We start from the raw sequence: 23,575 nt of genomic DNA on the forward strand, positions 1-23,575 counted from the left end.
CAAATTGAATTTTTGCATTGAATTTTTTGTGTTGTACAAATTGATTTACAAATATGGATGTACATGTAGCATCACTCTTATAATTATAAATAATACATGTAGTATCACTCTTATAATTAAAAAAAAAAAAATATACCATGTACAATGTCCACTGACCCGAAATCCTATTTGGTTGTACAACAAGACTGGAGAGAAAAATGGGATTTCAGAGTTATCTGACCATAAACAAAATAGGCAAAACATAGAGTCCATCAAACCAAATAACACATATAATAAGAGTGTATCTTTTGTTATTTAAATCGAAACTATTCACCAAATGGGATCTTAAATAATGGATTATGACAGGACAGGTTGACTTCTGAAAAAACTCAAACAGGCAAGAAAGAGAGAGCAAATGTAATCAAACTCATTTTGTACCCTTAACTTTGATTTTAAGCTGCTAATTATACTTCTTGGAAACGATCGTTCTTTTGTTTTGTTTTTTTATTTTATTTTATTTTTCTCGGTGGATTTGCTGCTTCGGGGCAATGAATGTGGTTACTTCTGTTAGTGTTTCTTGGAATTTTTTGGGGTTATTTGTGTTGTTATTGTTTGCTGGTTTTGTGAATTCGTATAAGAAGTGGGATTTTGAAGTGGAAGATGATTCGCTCTCTGTGAGCTACGAGTATTACAGGATCGATGAGGTTAATAAAGAGTGTGCATTTGTGTTAGATTCTGCAATTGAACTGAAACCAGATGATAATAGATTGTATTCTATAAAAGAGAAACTATCTTTTAAGAATGGAGATTGGGGTCAGGATTTGAAAGAGGAAGGGGCTCCGTTGATGCCATATAAAGAGTTAATCGACTTTACGGATCGGCAATCTCCAAATAAAGTCCTATCTCCTACAAAATTAGTTTCATTTTGGCTCACTGATATTGACAGGAAGAATCGTTTCAAGAAGTCAATATTAGTTAGTGGGATTTTGCAAATAGGAACTGAGGCCGAGAATGTGTTCTCACACAAACCATATGATCGAAATCCATTTTTCAGTTTATATCCGGGCCATTCTGAGCTTGTGGTAAGTTTTCAGGGGATTTACACTGAATCACAAGAGAAAAATGGGGAGAGGGTGCTTTGTTTGTTAGGGGATGCGAAATTGCCTTCTCGTCGGTCTGATTCAATGGATCCTTGGGGATGGATGAAGGAATCTGGTGATGCTAATCAACCTGTTGTTATGCAAGATGATAAGATTTTACTTGTACTCAGATATCCTACGACACGGACCTTGACAAACAGAGCGATCTTGGGAAGCATGAAAAGTTTAAATCCAAAGTCGGACCTGAAGTATTTTGATGAAGTTCATATATCTTCTTGGTTCAGTTCTGGTAGTTATGAGTTTACGGCAGACAATCTTGTTTCAAAAGCATGTGATCTACGCCGGAACGAGGATGGGTTGGTGAATGGTGAAATCGATATTTATAAAGGTCTTGACCTCTGTCTTGTACTGGAGAGATTTACCAACCAATATTCGATATACGTTTTACCGAACTGGAAGTGCAATGGAACTGATGTATTTTGCAGTAAGATGGGCCCATTTGTATCAGACAAAGAGATCCTTGCCACGAATGGTAGCTTCAAAAATGTCAACCTTCTCCTACAGGACATCCGATGTGAAAAATTGACCGCACTTGACAGTGCTGGCAATGCGAAAGTCGCTTTGGTGTTTAGAGCCGTTCCTCCTTCTGAGAATCAATTTGTTGCCACACATCGAACGGGGCTTAATAATATGACCCTTTCTGCCGAAGGAATCTGGAAGGCTTCCAGTGGACAACTTTGCATGGTTGGATGCCTGGGATTTGTCAATGGAAATGGAGATAGCTGTGATTCTCGTATCTGCTTGTATGTTCCTCTTTCGTTTTCAATAAAACAGCGTAACGTACTTTTGGGTACTTTTTCGAGCATAGATCAAACAACCAAATCGTATTTCCCTCTAGAATTTGGAAAGTTAGTTCGTGCGGATGATTTGTCGAGCCAGTACTCTGCTGCTTCTCATCCATTTTACAAATACTCCAAAATTGATGCCGCTGGTGCCGTACTCGAGAAAAGCGAGCCCTTTAACTTCGGGGCCGTAATCAAGAAGTCATTGTTGAAATACCCGAGAATAGAAAACGAACAGTTTCCTTACAGTCTTGACACTCTCCGTGAAGACCTCACACTTCACCTACCTGCAGTACCTGAGCCTTTTCCCAATTCTTTCTTCACAAAAACTTCTATTGAATTGGAACTCCTGTCGCTGGGCTCTTTTTTTGGTTCCTATTGGCCTTCACAAAATGATTCGACATTGGGGATAGAGAATCCTCTAAGTGATATGATCACAGAGAAACAGCTCATTATTAATGTTTCTTGCCAGCTCAATCTTTTGGGAGAAGCGTTCAACAACTTCTCCCATCTATTCTTGGAGGGGATTTATGATCCACAGTTCGGAAAGATGTATCTCATTGGTTGCCGGGACGTTCGAGCCTCGTGGAAGATCTTGTATGACAGCATGGACCTAGAAGCTGGTTTGGATTGTTCAGTAGAAGTGGTTATTCGATATCCCCCTACATCATCCCGCTGGTTAGTAGATCCAACGGCTAGTATTTCCATATCTAGTCAACGAAACGAAGATGATCCGCTCTACTTTCTGTCGATCAAGCTGCAAACTAGACCCCTTATGTATAGCAAACAGCGGGAAGACATTCTTTTCCGTAGAGGCGTGGAAGGGATTATCCGTATTTTGACACTCTCAATGGCAATTGCTTGGATTTTGTCCCAGCTTTTCTACATTAAAGATAATGTAGCCTTGGTTCCTTTCATATCTCTCGTGATGCTAGGAGTACAAGCTCTTGGATACAGCTTTCCATTGATCACCGGTGCAGAAGCCCTTTTCAAAAAAACCACAACTGATTTTAGTAACTACCAGTCCTACGAACTTCGAAAAAGTCTATCCATAACAATAATAGATTATTCGGTGAAGCTCCTAGTACTTGTTGCATTTTCTTTAACTCTAAGGCTTTGTCAAAAGGTATGGAGGTCACGTATCAGAATGCTGACACGAGCCCCCCTCGAGCCTCACCGTGTTCCAAGTGACAAGAAAATTCTCTTGGCGACCTTGATCATACACTCCATTGGGTACATCATTGTTCTTATTACCCGTTATGCAGGTGCAGGCAAAGAGCCTACTCAAACATCACAATTCGTTGATTCCTCAGGATATTCTTGCACAATACGCCTATGGGAGATTGAATTGGAGGAGTATCTTGGCCTTGTTCAAGATTTCTTCCTACTTCCTCAAGTAATAGCCAACTTGGTGTGGCAGATCCACTGTCGACCCCTCAGAAAAACATATTATATGGGTATAACAGCCATTCGACTTCTTCCTCACATATACAATCGCGTGATAGTACCCATCCCAAATCCTTACTTCTCGGAGCTGTATGATTTTGTGAACCCAAGAAAGGATTTTTATTCCATGTTTGGAGACATTGCTATACCGATCACTGCCATTTTTCTAGCACTGGTGGTTTATGTTCAGCAGAGATGGAATTATGCAAAGCTAAGTGAGAAGCTTGTTTTAGGGCAAGCAAAACTATTGCCTCTGGGTTCCAAAGTATACGAGAGATTGCCGTCTATGTCGTTTGAAGCCGAGCTCGTCTCCGACAACGTCAACAGAAATTCTACATATGAGAAAGAGCATAATGCAGAGTGACTGAGATACTTCTTTTCGTTTCTTTTTCAGGTTTCTAACATGAATAAATTCAGAAAGTTGATTTGTGGACTCTGTTTTTCATTCGTTTCCCTTTTATCACTCTGGTATTTCACTTTGGATCATTTCTATTCTAAGAAGTTAATTTGGATCTGAGTCATGTGAAATCTATTTCAAATTCATATTTTAGTTGTTTGGTTCATAATCTCCCATTCATTATATTTTGATAATCATGCATTCATAAACGCGGCAAAAGCAATTATGGAAAAGAAGTTGGTGGCCAAAAAATTGTTATTGAATTCAATAGGCACATAAAGAAATTTTTCTCTCAAAATGGATTGCTCAATTCTTCAACCAATAACTATGCATGCACCATCAAGGGACTTGCCGCCATCAACTCTACCTACGCCGTGGTGTAAACCAGGCAGTTACCGTGGTGGGAGCGGCGGAAGCAAGAGCACCTGTGGATCATCATCACTTCATGGATCAATGGCAACTATTACCATTAGTGGAGAGAATAATTTGAAGCCGGGATGGAGAAGATTCCGGGTTTTAAAAATAACCCTAGATTTCATTAACATATATATGTTAGAATTTTAAGGGCAATTATAAATGTTTAATGTCATCAATTAAATAAGTCATTAATTGATGTTATCTAATTTAGAATAAGAATTGACTTAATGTCTTATTTTTCATGCTATTATTGTGTGGATACCATATATGATATTTCTGGTTTGTTGAGGGACCAAATTAGAAATAGTGAAATTTGTTTAATTATAAAATGAGGTTATGGTCCCAATTTTGCAGAACGACGTATTGTTTTGTTTCCCATCAACATAACTCTCTAGTTTTGGAAGAAAACTGCAAAATTGAAGATCATTTCCAATAATCGTCAACAAGTCATGGATTCCGGTACGCTTCCGCAATTATGATTATTATTTGAGTGATTTCTTGAGAATTGGATAGAATTTATGGATTTTTTTGTGTGTCAAGATTTGAAATCCAATTGGTTTCATCAATATATATTTTCTTGGTCTCGGCAGGTTCGGTTGTAGATGGAAGCCGGGATGGAGAAGATTCCGGGTTGATCTTCATTCCAGATGTGACAACAACCATCACCAGAAATTTTCTTTGGTACTGGAATCGAAGGAGCCAGCCTTCACTAGCAGGGCTTGGAGATGATGTCCTCCATGAGAACCTAGTGTTTCATTTTCATCTCCTTTTTCTTAAAAGAAACAGAGACAGCAAAGTTAGTGAAAGAGAAATTTTGCTTCATCTGATAGATAATAGAAGGTGAAAGCTTGGAGAAGTCTTAGATTCCTTCAATGACAAGGAAATGGTTGAGTGAACAGAGCTTCTTCATCAAAGAGATATGTTTGTCCATTAAAAGAGTGTGGAATCTGCATTTCAGCATTAATTTTAGCCTAGAAATAAAATTACAAAATAGTGTCTTCATAGATAATCACTAGAAGACTTAGAGAGGAGAAGAGTCCAGTATTCTGCGAAGTTCCGAACATTTCCACCATAACCGCATTTTCTATTCCATAGACGGACTCAAATGTAGGTCTCTTGTGAGACGGTCTCACAAATCTTTATCTGTGTGACGGGTCCCTACCGATATTTACAATGAAAAGTAATACTCTTAGCATAAAAAGTAATATTTTTTCATAGATGACTCATATAAGATATTCATTTCACAAAATACGATCCGTGAGACCGTTTCGCACAAGTTTTTGCCATTTTCATGAGTGCCAAGGGTGTAGAGAGTGCTGATAATGAGAATTCGAAAAGTCCGTGAGAGTAAAGAAAATAAAATTGAGGGGGTGAAAGAGTATATGTACAGCTAAATGAGACACACACACTTTCACATGTAAATGTGTGAATAAAAAAATAACTGAAATGAGTAAATAGAGGATTTTAAAAAGATCCAAAATTATAAGTATTTAAAATTTGAAAGGTAATAACCGATTGGCTTTCCTTAAAAGGTGAATAAAAGAAAATTAACTCAATTAATTACACTATATAATAAGGACCACTGAAACAATAGATTGTTGAACATTTTAGCAATAACCTTTGTTCAGTAGACCATTTTGATTTATCAGTGTGATCAGTAGAGATGGGCATAGCAATTTGTACTGAATACCAAAAATAAAGTTCCCCCTAAAATTTTGCATATAAGATTTAAAATAACTAGATAAGTCAATTAATCCTAAAAAATTTCAGAAATATGAAAACTTATCCTCGGGTAATAATTTAGTGAAGATATAAGCAGTTTGTTGTTCAATAGAGACATACTTGAGCCTCATATCTTTCTTCATTACGTGGTATTTGATGAAATGGTGCCTGATATTGATACACTTAGTTCTATAATGCAACTCTTCGATACTAAATTATTGATCAAAGAGTTGTCATATACATATATGTGTGTGTGTGCGTGTGCGTGTGTATAATTTCCAAAGTTCCTTACACCTCAAGAAAAAACGTTGATACTAAATTATTGATCAAAGAGTTGTCACACAAAATTTAATTAGGATAATTCAATAACAACCATTATTGGCGAAACGTCAGTTATTACAGCCTCTTATATTTTTTTTGGTGACGTGTGTGTTGGGTAAACTTTCGGATTTAACGCAGTAAGCTGAAAATTATGTCAGTAATAAAACTGCATCATACAAGCATGTGTGACAGTCTCGACCAAAAAAATGTTGGTAGACCTACGAACCCGCAACTGCTATCTTTCTGTGTGCACTAGGTAAACCCTCGGATTTATGCAATAGAATACAAACCACGTTAGCTAGGTAAACTATACTAGGAATGTCATGTGTGACAAGCTCATCCAAAAAGTTGTTGGTAGGAGAATCGAACTATTGACTATTTGGAAAAACGCTAACATACTCTACCAGATCAGACACCTCATTCGGATAATACATTCTCCTTTTTTTTATGACGTTGGAACCTGCAACTGCTACCTTTCGGTACACACTAGGTAAACCTATGAACTAATACAATAATTTACAAACGACATTAACTAGATAAATTATGTGTAATAAGCTCGTCTGATAAGTTATCGATAGAAAACTCTTGATAATAGAAGAAGTGGCATATTCGAAAACTCAGCATATAAATTTTTCCTCATGCCTTTAATATTTTTATTTATTGGTTGATCTTTTATGACTGCTCGATATTCAGCATTTTGGTGTACGTTACAATGGACCAATTACTAATTTGCACAATCCTGGAAAAGTGAGTAATTATTAGATTTAATAAGCTTCATGAGATGCTACTACTAGCTAGCTAGCTGGAGACAAATTGGTCCAAACAGAGACGACGGCATCTTACATTAAATTAAATTAAATTAATTTCACCCATTTCATACGTAAGTATTTTATTTTATTATATATATATATATTATTAGATTTAATAAGATTTATGAGATGTTACAACTATTAGCTAGCTAGAGACAAATTGGTCCAAACAGAAACGATGCCATCTTAAATTAAATTAAATTCACCCAATGCATACGTAAGTATTTTGTTTTATTCTAATTTATTTATGTTATTAGGTTTCTCAAAAGTCTTGCTATCGTACGAATTAATTAAAAACATAAATAAATTATAATAAAAGAAAATACTTACGTATGCATTGGTTGAAATTAATTTAATCTAAGATGCCATTATCTCTGTTTGGACCAATTTGTCTCTAGCTAGTTAGCTAGCTAGTAGTAATAACATCTCATAAAGCTTATTAAATCTAATAATAGATATGTATATATAATAAAAGAAAATACTTACGTGTGAATTAGGTGAAATTAATTATTTAATTTAATTTAATCCGATGGCGTACGAATTAATTAAAAACATAAATAAATTTATTCACCCAATTGATATCTCATTTTAGTATTATGCATATTTATTTATTAAATTTAAAATTACAGGTCTATTTCTACAACATTAATTAATCTTCACAAGTGGCACACCCCCCAATATTTAGACAACTATGAAGCACACCGGCAGTTCCCATAATACACATGTTTGTGTGTAAAATCATGAATAAATTATAAAAAACAAAACTTGCATGCATAATTAAAACTTGTTTTTAATAAAAACATAACTCAAATCCATTAAACAACGGAAATAAAGCATCTGGTGATACCTATAACCGAGACTTGTCATGTGGAAATAAAGTGTCCAAGATAAAATCAAGAACATGAGCGAACTAATCGTTTAGTACGTAAAATATGAGTATACAAAATTATATGCAGATGCATGTATCATGAACAAAAATGATCAAAATTCAATACTAGAAGCTCATGTTCAGACTTCAATACCCTTGTGTATAGAACGTTTCTCTGTCGAATCAGTTGGTAACACCCACACATAACCAGATTTTGGACCTACAAATTCCACCTTAGCATGTTGTTCTGATGAATCAGCTCTAACCTAGCTAGTTATCATTTCTTTAGGCATGCTTTCACAATATAATATCTTATCCTCAAACAATTTCTAAGCTAAGGTTTTTGGATTATATATATCTCGTCGTAAGTTTTTTGGGGATGCTCGCTTCGGCGCTCAATCCTGGAGTCGTTGCTTACACCGGAAGTGCTTCCCAACTTGCCTAGGCTATGGGAACCAACTAAAAATACTAGAATAACACTAGAATTCAATAGAGATGTGCAAGAGTTGTAAAATTTTGAATCTCGCATAACCTATTTATTGGTGGAGTTCGGAAGTTCCCAATAGGATTTCAGGCTGTTTCTCATGCTCGCATCGACACCTCATTGGACGGGTAAGATCGGAAGCTTCGTTCATGAGTTCGATCGGAAGGTCTGAACTGATGCTTTGTCTGTGTGTCAAGCTCGAGTCGACACCTCAACGGGTGAGTGGGTTTGGAAGCTCCGAACCTACTTCGGTGGTTCCGAACTAACACTGAATAATTTCGATTTTTTAAACTAATGACATCTTAATCATGTTTAAATGAGACTTCATTCCAAAACGCAATTGGATCATTACAGTAATATGGTTTTTGGAAAAAAAATTATAAAAGGAATAAAATCTAAACTAAAAAATGGGTGATTATTTTAATTTATTCATAAATCTTAGTAATCCTGTTCTCTTCAAAACAAAACGAAAAATTCAACGGAGTGGAATTATTTTGGAAAAAGCGCTTCATCAAAGATAAATGTTTTTAACTTTATTTATACCGAGTATAAATATGTACACTATTTATACACCATTTTATGCTCAGTTAGCCATCCTCTTCAAAAACTCTATCCCATGGGTTCTTTATCAAGTTCTATCCTTCCCATAATACACTTTTCCGAGGAAAGTATCGAGCCTGGTTCGATTTCTTGGCTATCCACAAGCAAAGATGTTGTACGTGCACTAGAAGATTACGGTTGTTTCATTGCAACTTACACCAAATTCTCTCCGGAAACGCATCAAGAAATCTTTGATGTCTCGGAAGAATTGTTCGATCTCCCCACGGATGTAAAGATGTTAAACACTTCTACCACGCCCTCTCACGGGTATGTGGGGCAAGTGCCTCTCATACCTTTGTATGAAAGTCTTGGCATCGAGAACTCGACGACTCGTGAAGGAGTTGAGAGGTTCACAAATTTGTTATGGCCCTCTGGGAATAAGCGCTTCTGGTATACTTTTGATGCACATTCAAGTAACATTAGGTTTATCTTTCTCATGTCTCATCAAGAAAATAAGAAAATAACATTAATATTATATTATTTTTTGAAGCAAGATATCTTTGGAATACTCCAAGATTGTTGCAGAACTGGATCAAATAGTGATGAGAATGGTGTCTCAGGAATATGGTGCGGAGAAGAGCTATAAATCCTTGCTTGGTTCAAGTTCTCATCTGCTAAAATTCATAAAATATCGAGGGCCGAATGAAAACGAAACGAATTTAGGAATTGTTCCTCACACAGATAAGAGCTTCACGTCCATTCTTCATCAGAAACAAGTAAAAGGATTGGAGATTCAGACTAAAGAAGGTGAATGGGTGGCTGTTGATCCCTCGCCTTCCACTTTCGTTGTGATGGCAGGCGACGCCTGCATGGTACGTTACTTATTGACTCTATTTTATTTGAGTAAAACAATTAGTTTTAATGAAATTTTGTGTTGATTTTTTCTCTGAAAGTGACAATTTTTAGGAAATTTATTTACGAACAATTAATTAATTTTGATATCCAGAACAGATAATATATATTTTAAAGTTAAAAACCTAAGTGAGATGGTCTTATTACTTAATTTTGTAAGACAAATATCTAATTCTACCTGATTCATAAAAAATTTATTTTTTGAGTAGATATCTAGTGAGACGGTCTTATGAATCTATGTTCGTAAGACGAGTCGACCCGATTCATAATTGTAATTAAAAATAATATTTTTGACATAAAAATTATATTTTTTCATAAGTCGGGTCTGGCCGGGTTGGAAATCTGTATCACAAAATTGACATGTAAAACCGTTTTGAAGAAGTTTTTGTATTATTTTTTATGCGCAAAATATTTCTTTTCACTTTAAGAACAAATTGAGTTAACCAATTTCACAGTAATTAATTAGATCCGTGAGATTATCTTACAAAATATCTAATTTTTTTTTTTAAAAAAATAAAGCATTTTACTATTTTCAATACCAGCATTTGAAAATGTCAAAAGCATAGGAAACGAAACAAAGGAACAACATTTTAGTTTTAATATAATAATTGGGGGAAAAAACAAAATCCGTTTTATGAATTCACACACACATATACACACATATACAGTTTTGTTATATTGTTTACTAATCGTGTCAATCTATGTACCTACCAATGAGGTGGTACTCACCTATTAGATGTGATGAAACATATCAAAATTATATATCCAAACGGTGAGTGATATATCCAATATGTGAGTGTCACCTTATTGATTCTGTAAATTGACGTAAATAGTATTTGTATTTATAGGCATGGAGTAATGGAAGAATAAAACCAGCAAGTCATCGTGTTATAATGAAGGGAAGTGAAGAAAGATATTCTCTGGGACTCTTTTCTTTCATCAAGGATCTAAAAATACAAGTGCCGGAAGAGCTAGTTGACTCTCAAAATCCATTGCAATTTACTCCATTTGATCACTACAAATTTGTTCACTTTATTTATACTGAAGAAGGAAAGAGATCGAAGTGTCCTATTAAAGCTTATTGTGGAGTTTGACGGTTTTGTACAAGAATAATCAATAATATATATTGTGTTCGTGTGTGTGTGGGAGTTTTTGTTGTTTTTTGCTTCTGTTTTTATTTCTTTTCTACCTCGAATGTAATGGGGTTTTTGTAATATATATGTGAATAAAAATTGAAATGAATATTTATTCTTTAATTAATTATTTTCTTGTTCATGATATTAAGATATTGAAATATAGAATTTTGCCTTTATAGACTAATAAGATTTTTTTAATATTGATGTTTATCTCTAGATATTATACAATCGTTTAAAAGAGTTTATTTCTTAATGAAATTCTTGTCTCCATACTTGTGAAAGACTTTGATAGGCTCGTAATAATTTGTATTTTTGCTGTCATATTTCTCATTGTTGCCACTTCCGAACTTACTTAATTGACACTTTTTTGTTATTTTGTTGTAGGATTAATTTTTCTACTCTTGGAGTAAATATGGGCTAAAAAATGTGATTTTATATCACAATTAAAGTTGTCAATATGAACTTTGTGGACGACTTGAAGCAGAAAAAATTCAGAAGTGAATTTTCCATATGGCGTGATCACGTCTTGTGACTATTTTTCAGTTGCATGCACAACACAATTAAATTTGAAATTCGAAAATTGTGAAGATTACATTAGATTTTAGACTCCTAATTATGATGTTTGACTTGTGAAACATATTTGGAGAGAGATTTTATTATTTTGTTTTTGGGAGAAATAAATATAATCTGGAGTTTTATTCAATTAAAACTCTATACTCCTTTTTGGAATTTTTTACACTAGCTAGGTTTTCTTTAATTGTTGAGCTTTTCTCCTTGACCCAATAATCACTACACGTGAAACTCGAGGGAGGCAAACAAACAAAAACAATTTCAACCAAGGAGGTTTCCACCATTCACACGTGAAGAGCAAGAACCAAAGGGGTGGGATTTTCTCCCAGTTTTCTCCAACTATTCTATTATTTTTTCTTTTCTTTATTTTTATTTATATTTACGTGGAGATTGTAAACCGAGCCATGTTTGGCTAAGGTTTTATTTCTGATTCAAAGTATTATTCTGATTCTATCACTGTGAGGTCTTGTACTTAATTTAATATTCTTTTTTATTTCAAGTATTTGTTGACTTATATTTAATTATATGAAAATCATTAGTCGATTAATCTGAAAATTTAATTTGATATATAATGTTCTATTGTTATCCATGAAGTCATTGATCCGTAATTTTCATGAACGATTGGAACATGAGTAGCACTAGATTAGGTGAGTTGTGCTATCATATCACATTTAATCTAAATAAATCAATGAAACTCGGTCTATCAATTGCAGTTATCTCGATTGTTAGATTTTAGGATTAAATGTTTTCACAAAACTGAAATGCTATTTTTAATTAATATGGAACACAACCATGCCCAGTTAGTTATTAATAAGTTTTGACTGGATACTGTGTTTAGTCAATTAAATTAGGAAAACACAAGGATTTTAGCTGCTATTCCTGTAATCCAAAGGTTAATTGCTTTGAAATACATCAATAAATCAAATGTTAACTGATGAACAATGATACAATCGAATATTGGAACATCCTTAAATCAGAATCTGCTCGTATTGAATTCTTCATTTAATTTCTTTTGAATTCATTATTTTTCCTTGCTTGCTAATTTTATTTAGTTAGTCTTTAACCAACAAAATCTCCTTTTTATTTATTTTTATTATCGAAAGAAATAAATCTCCCGTTCCCTGTGAATTCGACAATACTCACCATTGCACTCGTATTTGGTGGCTCAATAACAGCATATCAAATTTTGACGTCGTTGCCGGAGAATGGTGCAAGGGTAGTTTCTTTCGACTTTTGTTTTTTGTTTTTTGTTTTGCCTCGTTCTTCTCGTACAGGTGAACTCGAATATATTCCAGAAATCGAGAAGACATCTAGGAGATTAAGAAAAGAAGCGAGACTACGAGGTCAAGCAACATCAGCATCATCTCCTGGTTTGAACATGGCATTGGAATCAAGTGATTCGGAAAGAGAGTTTGATATTGGTTTTGAGACCGAAGAAAGTGAGAGAGGCCAAGAAACAATGGCAGAACCAGCTCAAAGAACCCTCAAGAAGTTAGCTAATCCTAATTGTATTAAACAACCATTATGCATTCAATTCTCTACTACTGACGCTAGCTACCTTTGAATTAAAATCGGGTTTGATTCACTTATTGCCTACTTTTCATGGTCTTGCCGGTGAAGACCCTCACAAACATCTAAAAGAGTTTCATATTTTGTGCACAAACATAAAACCACAAGGGATTACGGAGGAGCAAATCTCATTGCGAGCTTTTCCATTCTCTTTAGCCGACAACGCCAAGGATTGGCTCTACTACTTGCCCTCTAGACGATAACAAGTTGGGAAAATACGAAACAATAATTTTTGGAGATGTTCTTCCCAGCTTCAAAAGCAGAAAATATCAGGAAGGACATTTACGGGATTAGACAGCTGGAAGGGGAGACTTTATACGAATATTGGGTGAAATTTAAGTAGTTATGTTCCAGTTTTCCTCAACATCAGATTCCAAAACAGCTCCTAGTCCAATATTTCTACGAGGGTCTATCACTTTTCGATAGGAACATGATTGATGTTCCAAGTGGAGGTGTGTTAGTAAACAAAACAACTCAAGATGCACGAGCTCTAATCTCCAACATGGCTGCCAATGCACAACAGTTTGGAACTATGCAAGATAACCCTCACCGACTTGTTAATGAGGTAAGTGCTAGTCCTATTGATAAAAAATTACACTTATTGACTTCTTTTTGAGAAAAATTTGTAGTAAGACAAGCACAACATGTAAAAGCTGATAGTATATGTGCGATTGTTGGACATTCGAACATGTTCCCGACAATACAAGAAGACAAAAAGCTAATGCAATTGGTGAATTTCCTGGACAACCACAATATCAATATGATCCATATTCTAATACATACAATCTAGGATGGACTAATAACCAGAATTTCAGCTACATGAATCAAGGAGGCCAACATTGATTTCCAACAACAAAATTTCAACAAACAACTAGCACCCGCACAATCTTCTAACTCCGGTAAGTCTCTAGATGAAACTGTTAAGGACATAACAAATAACACTAAAAAATTTCAACATATACGAGGGCTAGCATTCAGAATTTGAGCACTCAAGTAGGGCAGTTGGCGACCGCAATTCACAATTTGGAGCAAAAAATTTAGGCAGTCTACCTTATCAGATAGTGGTGAATCCAAGGGAGAATATGAGTGTAATTACTTTGAGATATGATAAAGAATTGGAGGTTCAAGAAATTGTATTACAAGCATCAGCCAAGCAAGAGAAAGAGAAGGAGATAAAAGTTAAGTATAACGTCCGAAAAACCAAACCTACGTAAACTTCATGCATGCAAATTATTTTAATCGCATAATTGTTTTACTTAATTAATTTGAAATGCTAGCATGATGTTTAATATATGATTAAATGTATGATTGCATGAGTAAATGATAATATGACATGATTGCATGAAATCAAAGGATTTTACCCGAATATTCGATAATAGGCAGGGGAAAGGAGACTGGAGACGGCCAAGACAAGGATATGTATTTTTCATTAAATAATGGCAAGGCTTCCTAATTTTTCTTAAAAATGTTGGAGTTCGAATTATTTTACGAGTCGAGCTCGATTTTTCTCGGGAAGCCGGTTTTGAGCAAACAAGAAGTTTTTAAAAGATCAAAAATCTTATTTTTGGGAAACTAATTTTATAAAATTTTATGTTTTAATTAAATAAGTGTTATTGAGCCCAATTTAATTAATTTAAGTAGCCCAATTACCTTTAAGCTTGCAAGCCCAAAACCAAAACCCATTAATATGTTAATTAAATTATAAATAGGACTCCTAGATCTTCTTCATCCTTGGCCCATTTCGTTTCAAGCTATGTTTTTTTATTTATTTATGATCTAAATCTCAAATTAGTTTTAAATTCATATCCAATAAAATCACCATGTGTACGTTATGAATGAGTGCAGATGGAATTCTCACGCTAATTGTAGCATTCACTTATAATTTAGTCTAGATTCAAGATGTATTATTAAAGAGAAAGAATAAGTAAATTAGAATAGTCAAGAATTTATATGTTAAATATTGTATTTCTGGGCCTCTGGCGTCAGGAATAAGTTGCAAATATTTAGAGTAATTTTCTTACTGAAATTTAAAATATTCCACACAAAATCTAAAACATTAAATTTAATTGAATTTGTAAACGTTTTTAAACAGAAGGATGCAATAACTTCTAATGAAGTTTCAACTTTGCAAATTGAAGCCCAAACAACGGCTCTAAGTGAGGAGCAAGAGAAAGCTTCAAATATTGATTAATCAGTTGATGTCCATCCACATATCAATTTATGTGTCATATACATACGTAGATAAAAGCTTTCACAAAAAACCTCCTAAAAAAAAAAACAAAAAACAAAAAGCACAAGTAGTTGATATAATTGCCAAAGAGTAAAAAATAATAATTTTGGCATAAAAAATAATATATTTTTATCTTGGTTCGTAAAATTGACCGATAAGACAGTTTCATATAAGTTTTGTCAATTGATGAATTCTTTCTTTATACATATTAGTTGAGTTTGGTTGCTTGATTATGATTAATTATCCAATCTAAGTAATTGCTTTGTTGTAATTTGTATATTAATTATCTATCTCACGTCATTCATATCATTAATTATTATTTACATATCAATCAAATAATTGAATTAAAACCACAATATTATCATTTATATATTTCATTTATTTATTAACTATTGAAAAAAGAAAAAATAATAATTTATAATCTTATCCTAAATTTAATCAATCAAAACCAAATTTATTGTTACTTATTCGATATTATTTCTCATATTACTGAAATATTATAATAATCACAATATTATTTATCTATAATAAGAAGACTCATTTTGTGTTTCGAAACGACATCATAATCATCATAAAAAAATATGAAAGTCCAAGTAAATTTATGATTTCAAAGGGACAAAAGGATCATGATCACGCAAACAATGAAATCCTCTGGAGTAACCACCAATTATTTTTTCTTTCTTTACGCATATCACCATTTAGTTGGTTAGTCGATACTACATAGATGTTGTGTGTTGGAACATTTCATGCTCGCAATCTTGAATTTGATGTTAACAAAAATTGTTATTTTGTTTTTAATTAATTTACATAAGTGCGCAGAAAGCTATCGAGCAAAAACTGAAGCTATCGAGACGCAAACTGAAAGTGCCAACTGATTGCCCAAACTGAACCAGTCCAACTGAAATATCAAAGACCAGTTCAGTTGATAGGAAGTTTAGCAGAAGACTTTCAGAAGCCGGACCAACTGATGAAGAGTTCAACTGATGAAGAGCCCAACTGACCAATCCAACTGAAGGAGTGAAATCAGTTCAGCTGACGAGCCAGCTGATTTCACCAAATCAGCTCAAGACCAGTTCAGCTGACCAGTTCAGAGCATCAGTTAGGAGCTGACCAGTTTGCAGAACAAGACAAGTTTATAAGTGGAATCCAGCTGTGCGCATTAAGGAAAGCAATTGTCCAGTCAAATGACAATAACGAACGTTGCAGCAAAGCTTAAAGTCGAGACGTTTCAAAATGGCTGTAAAAAAAAATATATCGAGGAACAGATTCAAAATGCAACAGACAAATTTGATGAGTTTTGATGAACGGTCACGTAGCCTCTATAAATACAAGATCAAAACCATCAAAAAAGTGTGTGTGAAGATCAGAAAAGAAGAGAAAAATAGGGCATGCCAGCAGCTTAGTTTAGAAGCAAAATTCTCAGTGTTTGATAACACTTTCGTGTTATATTCATAGATCAGTTCTCACACACGCACACACCATCACACACATATACACAGAGAATAGAGAGTATTGAAAAGTTGAGTGAGTCTTGCACAGAGATATTAAACTTGTGTATGTAGTCTTTAACACATAGACTTTAAACAAGTGTTGCCTTCAGTCTAGGTTAGGAGTTCAGTTAGGTAGTAGCATAAGTCCTAAGCTGAGTGAGTTTGTACAAGATGTTGTATAAATCAAAGTTTTCTAGTGGATCCTACCCGAGGTGGTAGAAGGGGTGACGTAGAAGAAATTGAAGTCTCTGAATATCCATAAACATATATTGTGTACTTAACTATTTAACTTTTGTTTTCAAACTGATTTGATCAGTTCGAGCAGATATCAGTTCAGTTATCATCATAACTGAACCGATATAAGCAAGATTTGATCCCCTTCATTTCAGTTATTCAGTTTACACAAACTAAAAAACTTTTACACTAATCAGATTTCTTAACGAATGATTATTTCGAGTATTTTACGCTTGATTTAAAACCAAACTCGATTTAGTTCATCGGTGTTTACATTCTTAAAATAAGAGCTATTGCAGCTCATTGAGAATATTGTGTTTGAAACATCTTTGCAGTTGTTAGAACGATCCATCATTGTGTAACGTTTCAGATTTAATGACTATCTCCACTGTATCAATATTTGTCTTTCTAGTGTGCTTATGCCCTCAGTCACACGCACTCGTTGAAACTTTCCACGGGTTCAACCATCTCTGAATTGTCCCTAGTCAAGTGTGACTCCGAGAAACTTTCCACTAGGTCACCCATTTTAGAATTACCCCAACTTAAGCACACTTAACTTTAGAGTTCTTAAATGATGAACTCTCGAAAAGAAGATGTACATTGATGATATGAGTAATTTAAGAACTCTCGAAAAGAAGATGTACATTGATGATATGAGTAGTACCTATCAAATCTTTTATGTTTTTCTCAACTTTACATTCCATATCTATACAGTCTTGGAATCATGTTCAATCTTAGACAAGTATCACAATCACCCGTCTTTCAGAAGACGACGTCCTCGTCGCAGCTATCTCATCGATCCACCAGCGTTAGGAATCTAGAGGTGGCTCCTATGAGTTCTCGAGATGGTTCCCGTAGGTAACATTTTGCTCTGCATATTCAAGAGATGGCTCCCACGCCACGTAGCACTTTTCTCTGCAGGTTCAAAAGGTGGCTCCCACACCACGTAACACTTTGCCCCGCATAGCACTTATTTTCCGATTCTCCTGCCGACGACCGTCTTAGATACTACTCTATAAGGCCTAAAATTTAACGATTGTCCACATTGTACCAACACGTGTCTTTCTAACGTGCTCATGTCCTCAATCACACGTATCGTGAAAAAATTCTTAAAATGTCACATATCTAAATATTACCTCATGACAAGCACGCTTAATTTTAGAGTGATGAGCTTTCGAAAAAAAGATACACCTTGATTATATGAATAGTATTTATCGAATCATTTAAACTTTTCTCTACTGAACCGTCCATACGTGCAACGTCTTGAAATCATGTTCATTTTGAACCGAGTATCACATATAGCTAGTCTCTACACTCAGATACAACGGACTTTATATTTCTCAGATAATGAGATAACACTCTTAATGCATGATTCAGAATTTCCGATGTTTTTCTAGGAGTTGTAACCAATCTAAGCACAGTGGGAGCCCCATCAAACATTATCATTTCAACAAAGAAATTGATCCAAAAAAATTCAAACGTACGTACATTAAAATTAAATATAGTGGAAAACTCTCAGCATTTATATTAATGGCAAGACACTCCATAGTTTCTTCATCTTCCGACAGCCGATAAAATACAAGTGGACGTCCCAATTTCTCCCCTCCTTTTTATTTTTGGACCTGGAATATTTATCTACAGTAATTGACAAAGTGCTTAACGAAAATCCTGTTCATTTTTTTAAGCTTTGGAAAACAGCAACCATTATCTTTGGTACGCTCTGGTTAAACCCAAAAGATTAACGCAGTAGCATGCAAATTACACTGATACAGTAAACCACACTGAACAAATCCAGTGTACCACGATATCTCATTTTGCATATGCCAGTTGATTGCACTATATTTTGTAATTGAGGGTATAAAGGCTTTAAGAGGGTGTTAGCTTTCTTGCAACATTATGAACAATGCTCGGACAGATTGGTAAAAAGAGCTCAATTTAGTTCTCCGATAATTGTAATATTCGGAAAGCTCAGCGCATATTACGTCTGTCTGGTTTTTGACAAGCGTCACTACCATTCATCTATTTAGGACATAAAGACCATCGCAAATCTGTGTTTGGGCAAAAAATTTATGTTGGACTTTGTTTGGTATATATATCGTGTTTAATATATATTATGCAACTATGAAAGAATATCATCTTGTGTTTAGTTATTAGACCATGTTATTAATCAAGACTAGTATTTAACCCCGTGCGATGCACGTGATGATATTATGAAAAAATTAATTATTATAAAAAGTAATTGATATTTAAATTGTAAAAAAATAATATAATTATAAAAAAATAAAAATAAGAAATTATTTTTTTCGTTAATTTTGAAAAACTTTCTTAAATGCAACGTATGTTGATTAATTGTGTTAGTCTAAGGCAATTACATGGTTCTTATCGTGTTTAATGTATTAATGTACGTCGACCACCAACCTAAATACATATTTAGTTCTTTAATTTCCGAGAAGTTATATATATTATTATTTTTTAACATGTGATAAATAAATATTTTTAGATCAAATTCAATAAAACTAACGAGAAATAATTTTGTCAAAAATTCAGTAACTTCGTCTAAATCCCCATTCACAAATAATTTTGTGACATGGGACGTGTTCGATACATTGAAGGATAACAACAATTGCTTCATCAATATCTTTATCTAAATAGGTTGTGATTTTATCGACAAAATCTATCCATAATGTACACAACAACCTAATATTCCTAAAGAAAAATGAAATATGTGATTATAAGAAAACTATGTATAAATCAGAAAAGTTATTTATTAACATTTATTATGTGTACGTATTCCAAAACAATGCCAACAAGTTTTATAAGCTGTCATCTAATAAGATGTATACTTCCTTTAGAATTGGTTTAATCATTTCCATTATGAGACATTTTATACTATCTTGTATATGTGAACTCTGTAATATAGAAGAAAATTATCACATTATGAAATGCATATTAATTAAAATTTTGTAGAAATAGGATAATAATATTTTTTACTTCTCGATCATGAAAGACAGATTCCAAACTTAATGATTCTCGTTGTTTCCATATATAGGTAGTTCATAATAGCGAACAAATCTAAATTTAAACGTCCATTGCAACTTGGAAGGATTCAACTCATAAATGGTGCCGAAAAAGAGGAGTCATTTCAGAATTCAGCTTTGGAGTACATAAATTTAATAAGATAAATAGAATAAAATTGGTTTCCAATATACTATGCAACAGTGCATTATTTATAATTTAAAATTCAAATAAGACCACCCAAGAGAAAAAAAATTATACAACGGGTGCTTTTGACAGAATTATACCAAGAATTAACTCTTCCAAATTATGGAAATCTCGAATTACATACATTGGGTGTCAAACATTTCTATTATTGAGGGTAATATACATGTTTATTGAAGGTAATTTAATGTATATTTGAGACTCTTTTGAATATCTCTCTTTTAATTTCCTTGGGCTATCTTATTTGAATTTTAAGAAGGCAGATGAAAAGATACAATACACATATGATTTTGGAAGAAAACTATTATGCATTAATTATTTCAAATTCAGATAATCTCGAAATAACATGCATTTGATGTCAAACATTTATGATTACTAAATGGTAATCTAATGTTAACTGGAAAACATTCTTTAAGTTGTAAGTGTCAGTGCTCAACCAATTTTTTTAAAGAAAAAATAAATAAACTAATTAAATATTGTATTTCTTTTGTTAATAATTAATTTAGACGAGAACTTTCCTATTTTGACAAAAACTCTGCTTTTATATATATATATAGATATAGATATAGATATAGATATAGATGATAATATTAAAGTTTCATCGTAATTCGTAACTGTTAACAAATTTTCAGATTTTTTTTTAAAAGATGACAATATCTATATCTTTGTTAACTTATAGTTTTAGAATAAACAAAAAAAATCGAAAAAAACAAAAGATACAGAAAAGAAAAAAAAAAGATATTAATATTCAGAAAGCAGGTCCATTACCTGGTTAACTAATCGATAAAATATGATGTCACCATCATAAGATATGATTTGTTGAGAAATCATGTCGCTTTCCTAAAATATTTTTAAAAAAACAATTATTTAGATATTAAGACAAATAAAATTTGCTTGATGTTGAAATATAATTTTAAGAATGTAACGATGAAAATAATAGATATTTGAAACCTTGTCGTGAAATGAAACCAAAGATTCCTTATTTTCATTATTGTTATCATCGCCATTTCAAGTATATTTTATTTTCAGAGAAAATAAAATAAAATTACTATATATAGCACGTAGCTTTTAATTTTTATATAAAAGTATCTGCAACACTTCAACTGATTTTCACAGTTTCTTCAATTATCTTCCAACTTTCTACATATCCAAAAATTATTATAAGCATGGGCTCCCAAACTATCAAGCTTCCATTCATCAATTTCTCCGAACTGGAACAAGAAAGCCAAACCTCTAACTGGGAATCTGTTAAGGACCAAGTTAAGTTCGCCCTGCAAGAATTTGGCTGCTTCGAGGCAACATTCGATCAGATTTCTCAAAACCTCCGGAACTCGGTATTCGAAGGGCTGAAGCAGCTGTTTGATCTCCCTTTACAGAATAAACTTCGAAACAGGTCGAACAAACCATACCATGGCTATGTTGGTCAGTATGCGATGGTGCCACTTTATGAAAGCTTGGGAATCGATAGCCCACACGACCTTGGAAGTATCGAAAGCTTCACGTATCTTATGTGGTCTGAAGGAAACCCTGATTTTAGGTATCTGGATTTTTTTCCCCTGTTAATAATAGATTTAATGAACTCCATTCGCTGTCACTTTGATATGATATTTTCAAAAATATGTCAACTTTGACATATTATTTTTAGAATATGAGTCAAATTCATGAGCTCAAATTTAATATATTCCTTAATTAATTCTCTTGGCTAAGTAATTAATCATGTAATTAATGTAAAGTATTGATATTGCTTACCTCTAGAACACCGACTCTTTTACACCATATGTTTGATTTCACTCATCTTTATTCTTTAAGTATTCTTCAAAGAATATAACATAAAACATGCCTTATATGTTATCAACATGATTAATCATTTCTCAGCACCTAAATGGGTGTCCAAGTTGGTTGAATAGTTGTATTCATGACCAATTGGTGATATGTTCAATTTTCTACTAACACATAACTTCTTGGCGAGCCTGTCACACGAGACTTGATGTTAGAGCACCCTTCCTTTGATTCGATCTCGAGCAGTTACACAATTAGTGAGGAGACTTTGTAGAGAGAGCAGAGAAATTAGAAGAAGACAAGAAGAACTGATAGTGGAGTCAATAATTGTGGTCCTTCTTTTCCTTCATTTTATTGCACTATTTATACTTTGGTACAAGTTTGTTGCTTTAATTGTTTTACAAGTAAAATCGTGTTTTTCTTCTACTCTTTACAAAATTATTTGTTTGCATATACAGTGAGACTTGACATTTCCTTCTATTATTATTTATGGCTAATAAAATCCACCAATTGTCTCGGTGCTCCTTTCATACGCGTTAGCCTTTGTTGGTTCCCACCTTCTAGTATCGTATCATTGCCTTCCTCTTCAAAATTCACCTTGTCCTCAAGGTGGAAATCCGGATATAGTTGGCGAAAAGAAGTTAATTCTTCCCATGAAGTTTCTTCCAGCGGTAGACCCGACCACTGCACTAATACCTGCGAAGACCAAGAATTCTGAAGATGAACTTTGCGATGATCTAAAACTACCAATGGAGTCAAGAGGGGTTGGTTATTGGCGACAGTAATCGGCAGTGGCAATGAGGGAACCATCTCTGGATTCGGGCAAAACTTAAGGGCGGAAATGTGAAAAACCGGATGTATCTTGATCTCCATCGGTAAATCCAACTTGTATGCCACCACCCCCACACGCTTGATGATCTTGAAAGGGCCATAAAATCGCTTGCTCAACTTAGTAAATTTCTGGTTGCCAAGAGAAGATTGTTTGTGGGGCTGTAGCTTTACATAACACCATTGCCCCACCTCGAAAACCTTATCCGAGCGATGTTTGTCAGCGTGGAACTTCATTCTTTCTTGAGACCTTGACAGATTGTCACGTAAAGTGGAAAGTAACTCATCTCTATCCCGTAACAACGCATCTGCAGCCTCAATAGAAGAAGACCCAGAAACATACTCTGGTATAGAGGGTGGAGGCTTACCAAACATAGCTTCGAAAGGTGTCATTTTGATTGAAGAATGAAACATGGTGTTATAACAAAGTTCTGCCCATACCAAGTAGCGAGACCACTTTGCAGGTTGATGCATCACAAATGCACGCAAGTATTGCTCCAAACACCGGTTAAGGACCTCCGTCTGCCCATCCGTTTGTGGGTGATAAGCACTAGACATAGCCAAGGACGTGCCACTGAACTTGAACAATTCAGTCCAGAACTTGCTCAAAAAGATGGGGTCTCGGTCCGAAACAATACTCTTTGGAAAAGAATGATGTTTGACCACAATTTCAACAAACAAGG

The 23,575-nt window shown here is 34.0% G+C and overlaps 3 protein-coding genes across 3 annotated transcripts in view; all 3 read left to right on the top strand.

The window, feature by feature from the left end:
• The first annotated feature begins 356 nt into the window (after positions 1–356).
• LOC140976534 (uncharacterized) lies at positions 357–3,797 on the top strand. The gene has a single exon (XM_073440756.1). The coding sequence runs from the start codon at positions 528–530 to the stop codon at positions 3,729–3,731; it is 3,204 nt and encodes a 1,067-aa protein (XP_073296857.1). The 5' UTR covers positions 357–527; the 3' UTR covers positions 3,732–3,797.
• Positions 3,798–8,850: 5,053 nt separating this feature from the next.
• LOC140977806 (probable 2-oxoglutarate-dependent dioxygenase AOP1) lies at positions 8,851–11,097 on the top strand. Its single transcript, XM_073442543.1, has 3 exons — positions 8,851–9,375; positions 9,476–9,797; positions 10,686–11,097. The coding sequence occupies exons 1-3, from the start codon at positions 9,002–9,004 to the stop codon at positions 10,929–10,931; spliced, it is 942 nt and encodes a 313-aa protein (XP_073298644.1). The 5' UTR covers positions 8,851–9,001; the 3' UTR covers positions 10,932–11,097.
• A 10,231-nt stretch (positions 11,098–21,328) lies between these two features.
• Positions 21,329–23,575, top strand: part of LOC140976536 (probable 2-oxoglutarate-dependent dioxygenase AOP1) — an 8,602-nt gene continuing 6,355 nt past the window's right edge. The window contains exon 1 of the mRNA XM_073440757.1: positions 21,329–21,822. Coding sequence (XP_073296858.1) covers positions 21,452–21,822 — 371 coding nt within the window. The 5' untranslated portion in view covers positions 21,329–21,451. The remainder of the gene's footprint in view (positions 21,823–23,575) is intronic.

Source organism: Primulina huaijiensis, chromosome 5, assembly GCF_012295235.1.
Source record: "Primulina huaijiensis isolate GDHJ02 chromosome 5, ASM1229523v2, whole genome shotgun sequence".
In the NCBI taxonomy this organism is placed as follows: Eukaryota; Viridiplantae; Streptophyta; class Magnoliopsida; order Lamiales; family Gesneriaceae; genus Primulina; species Primulina huaijiensis.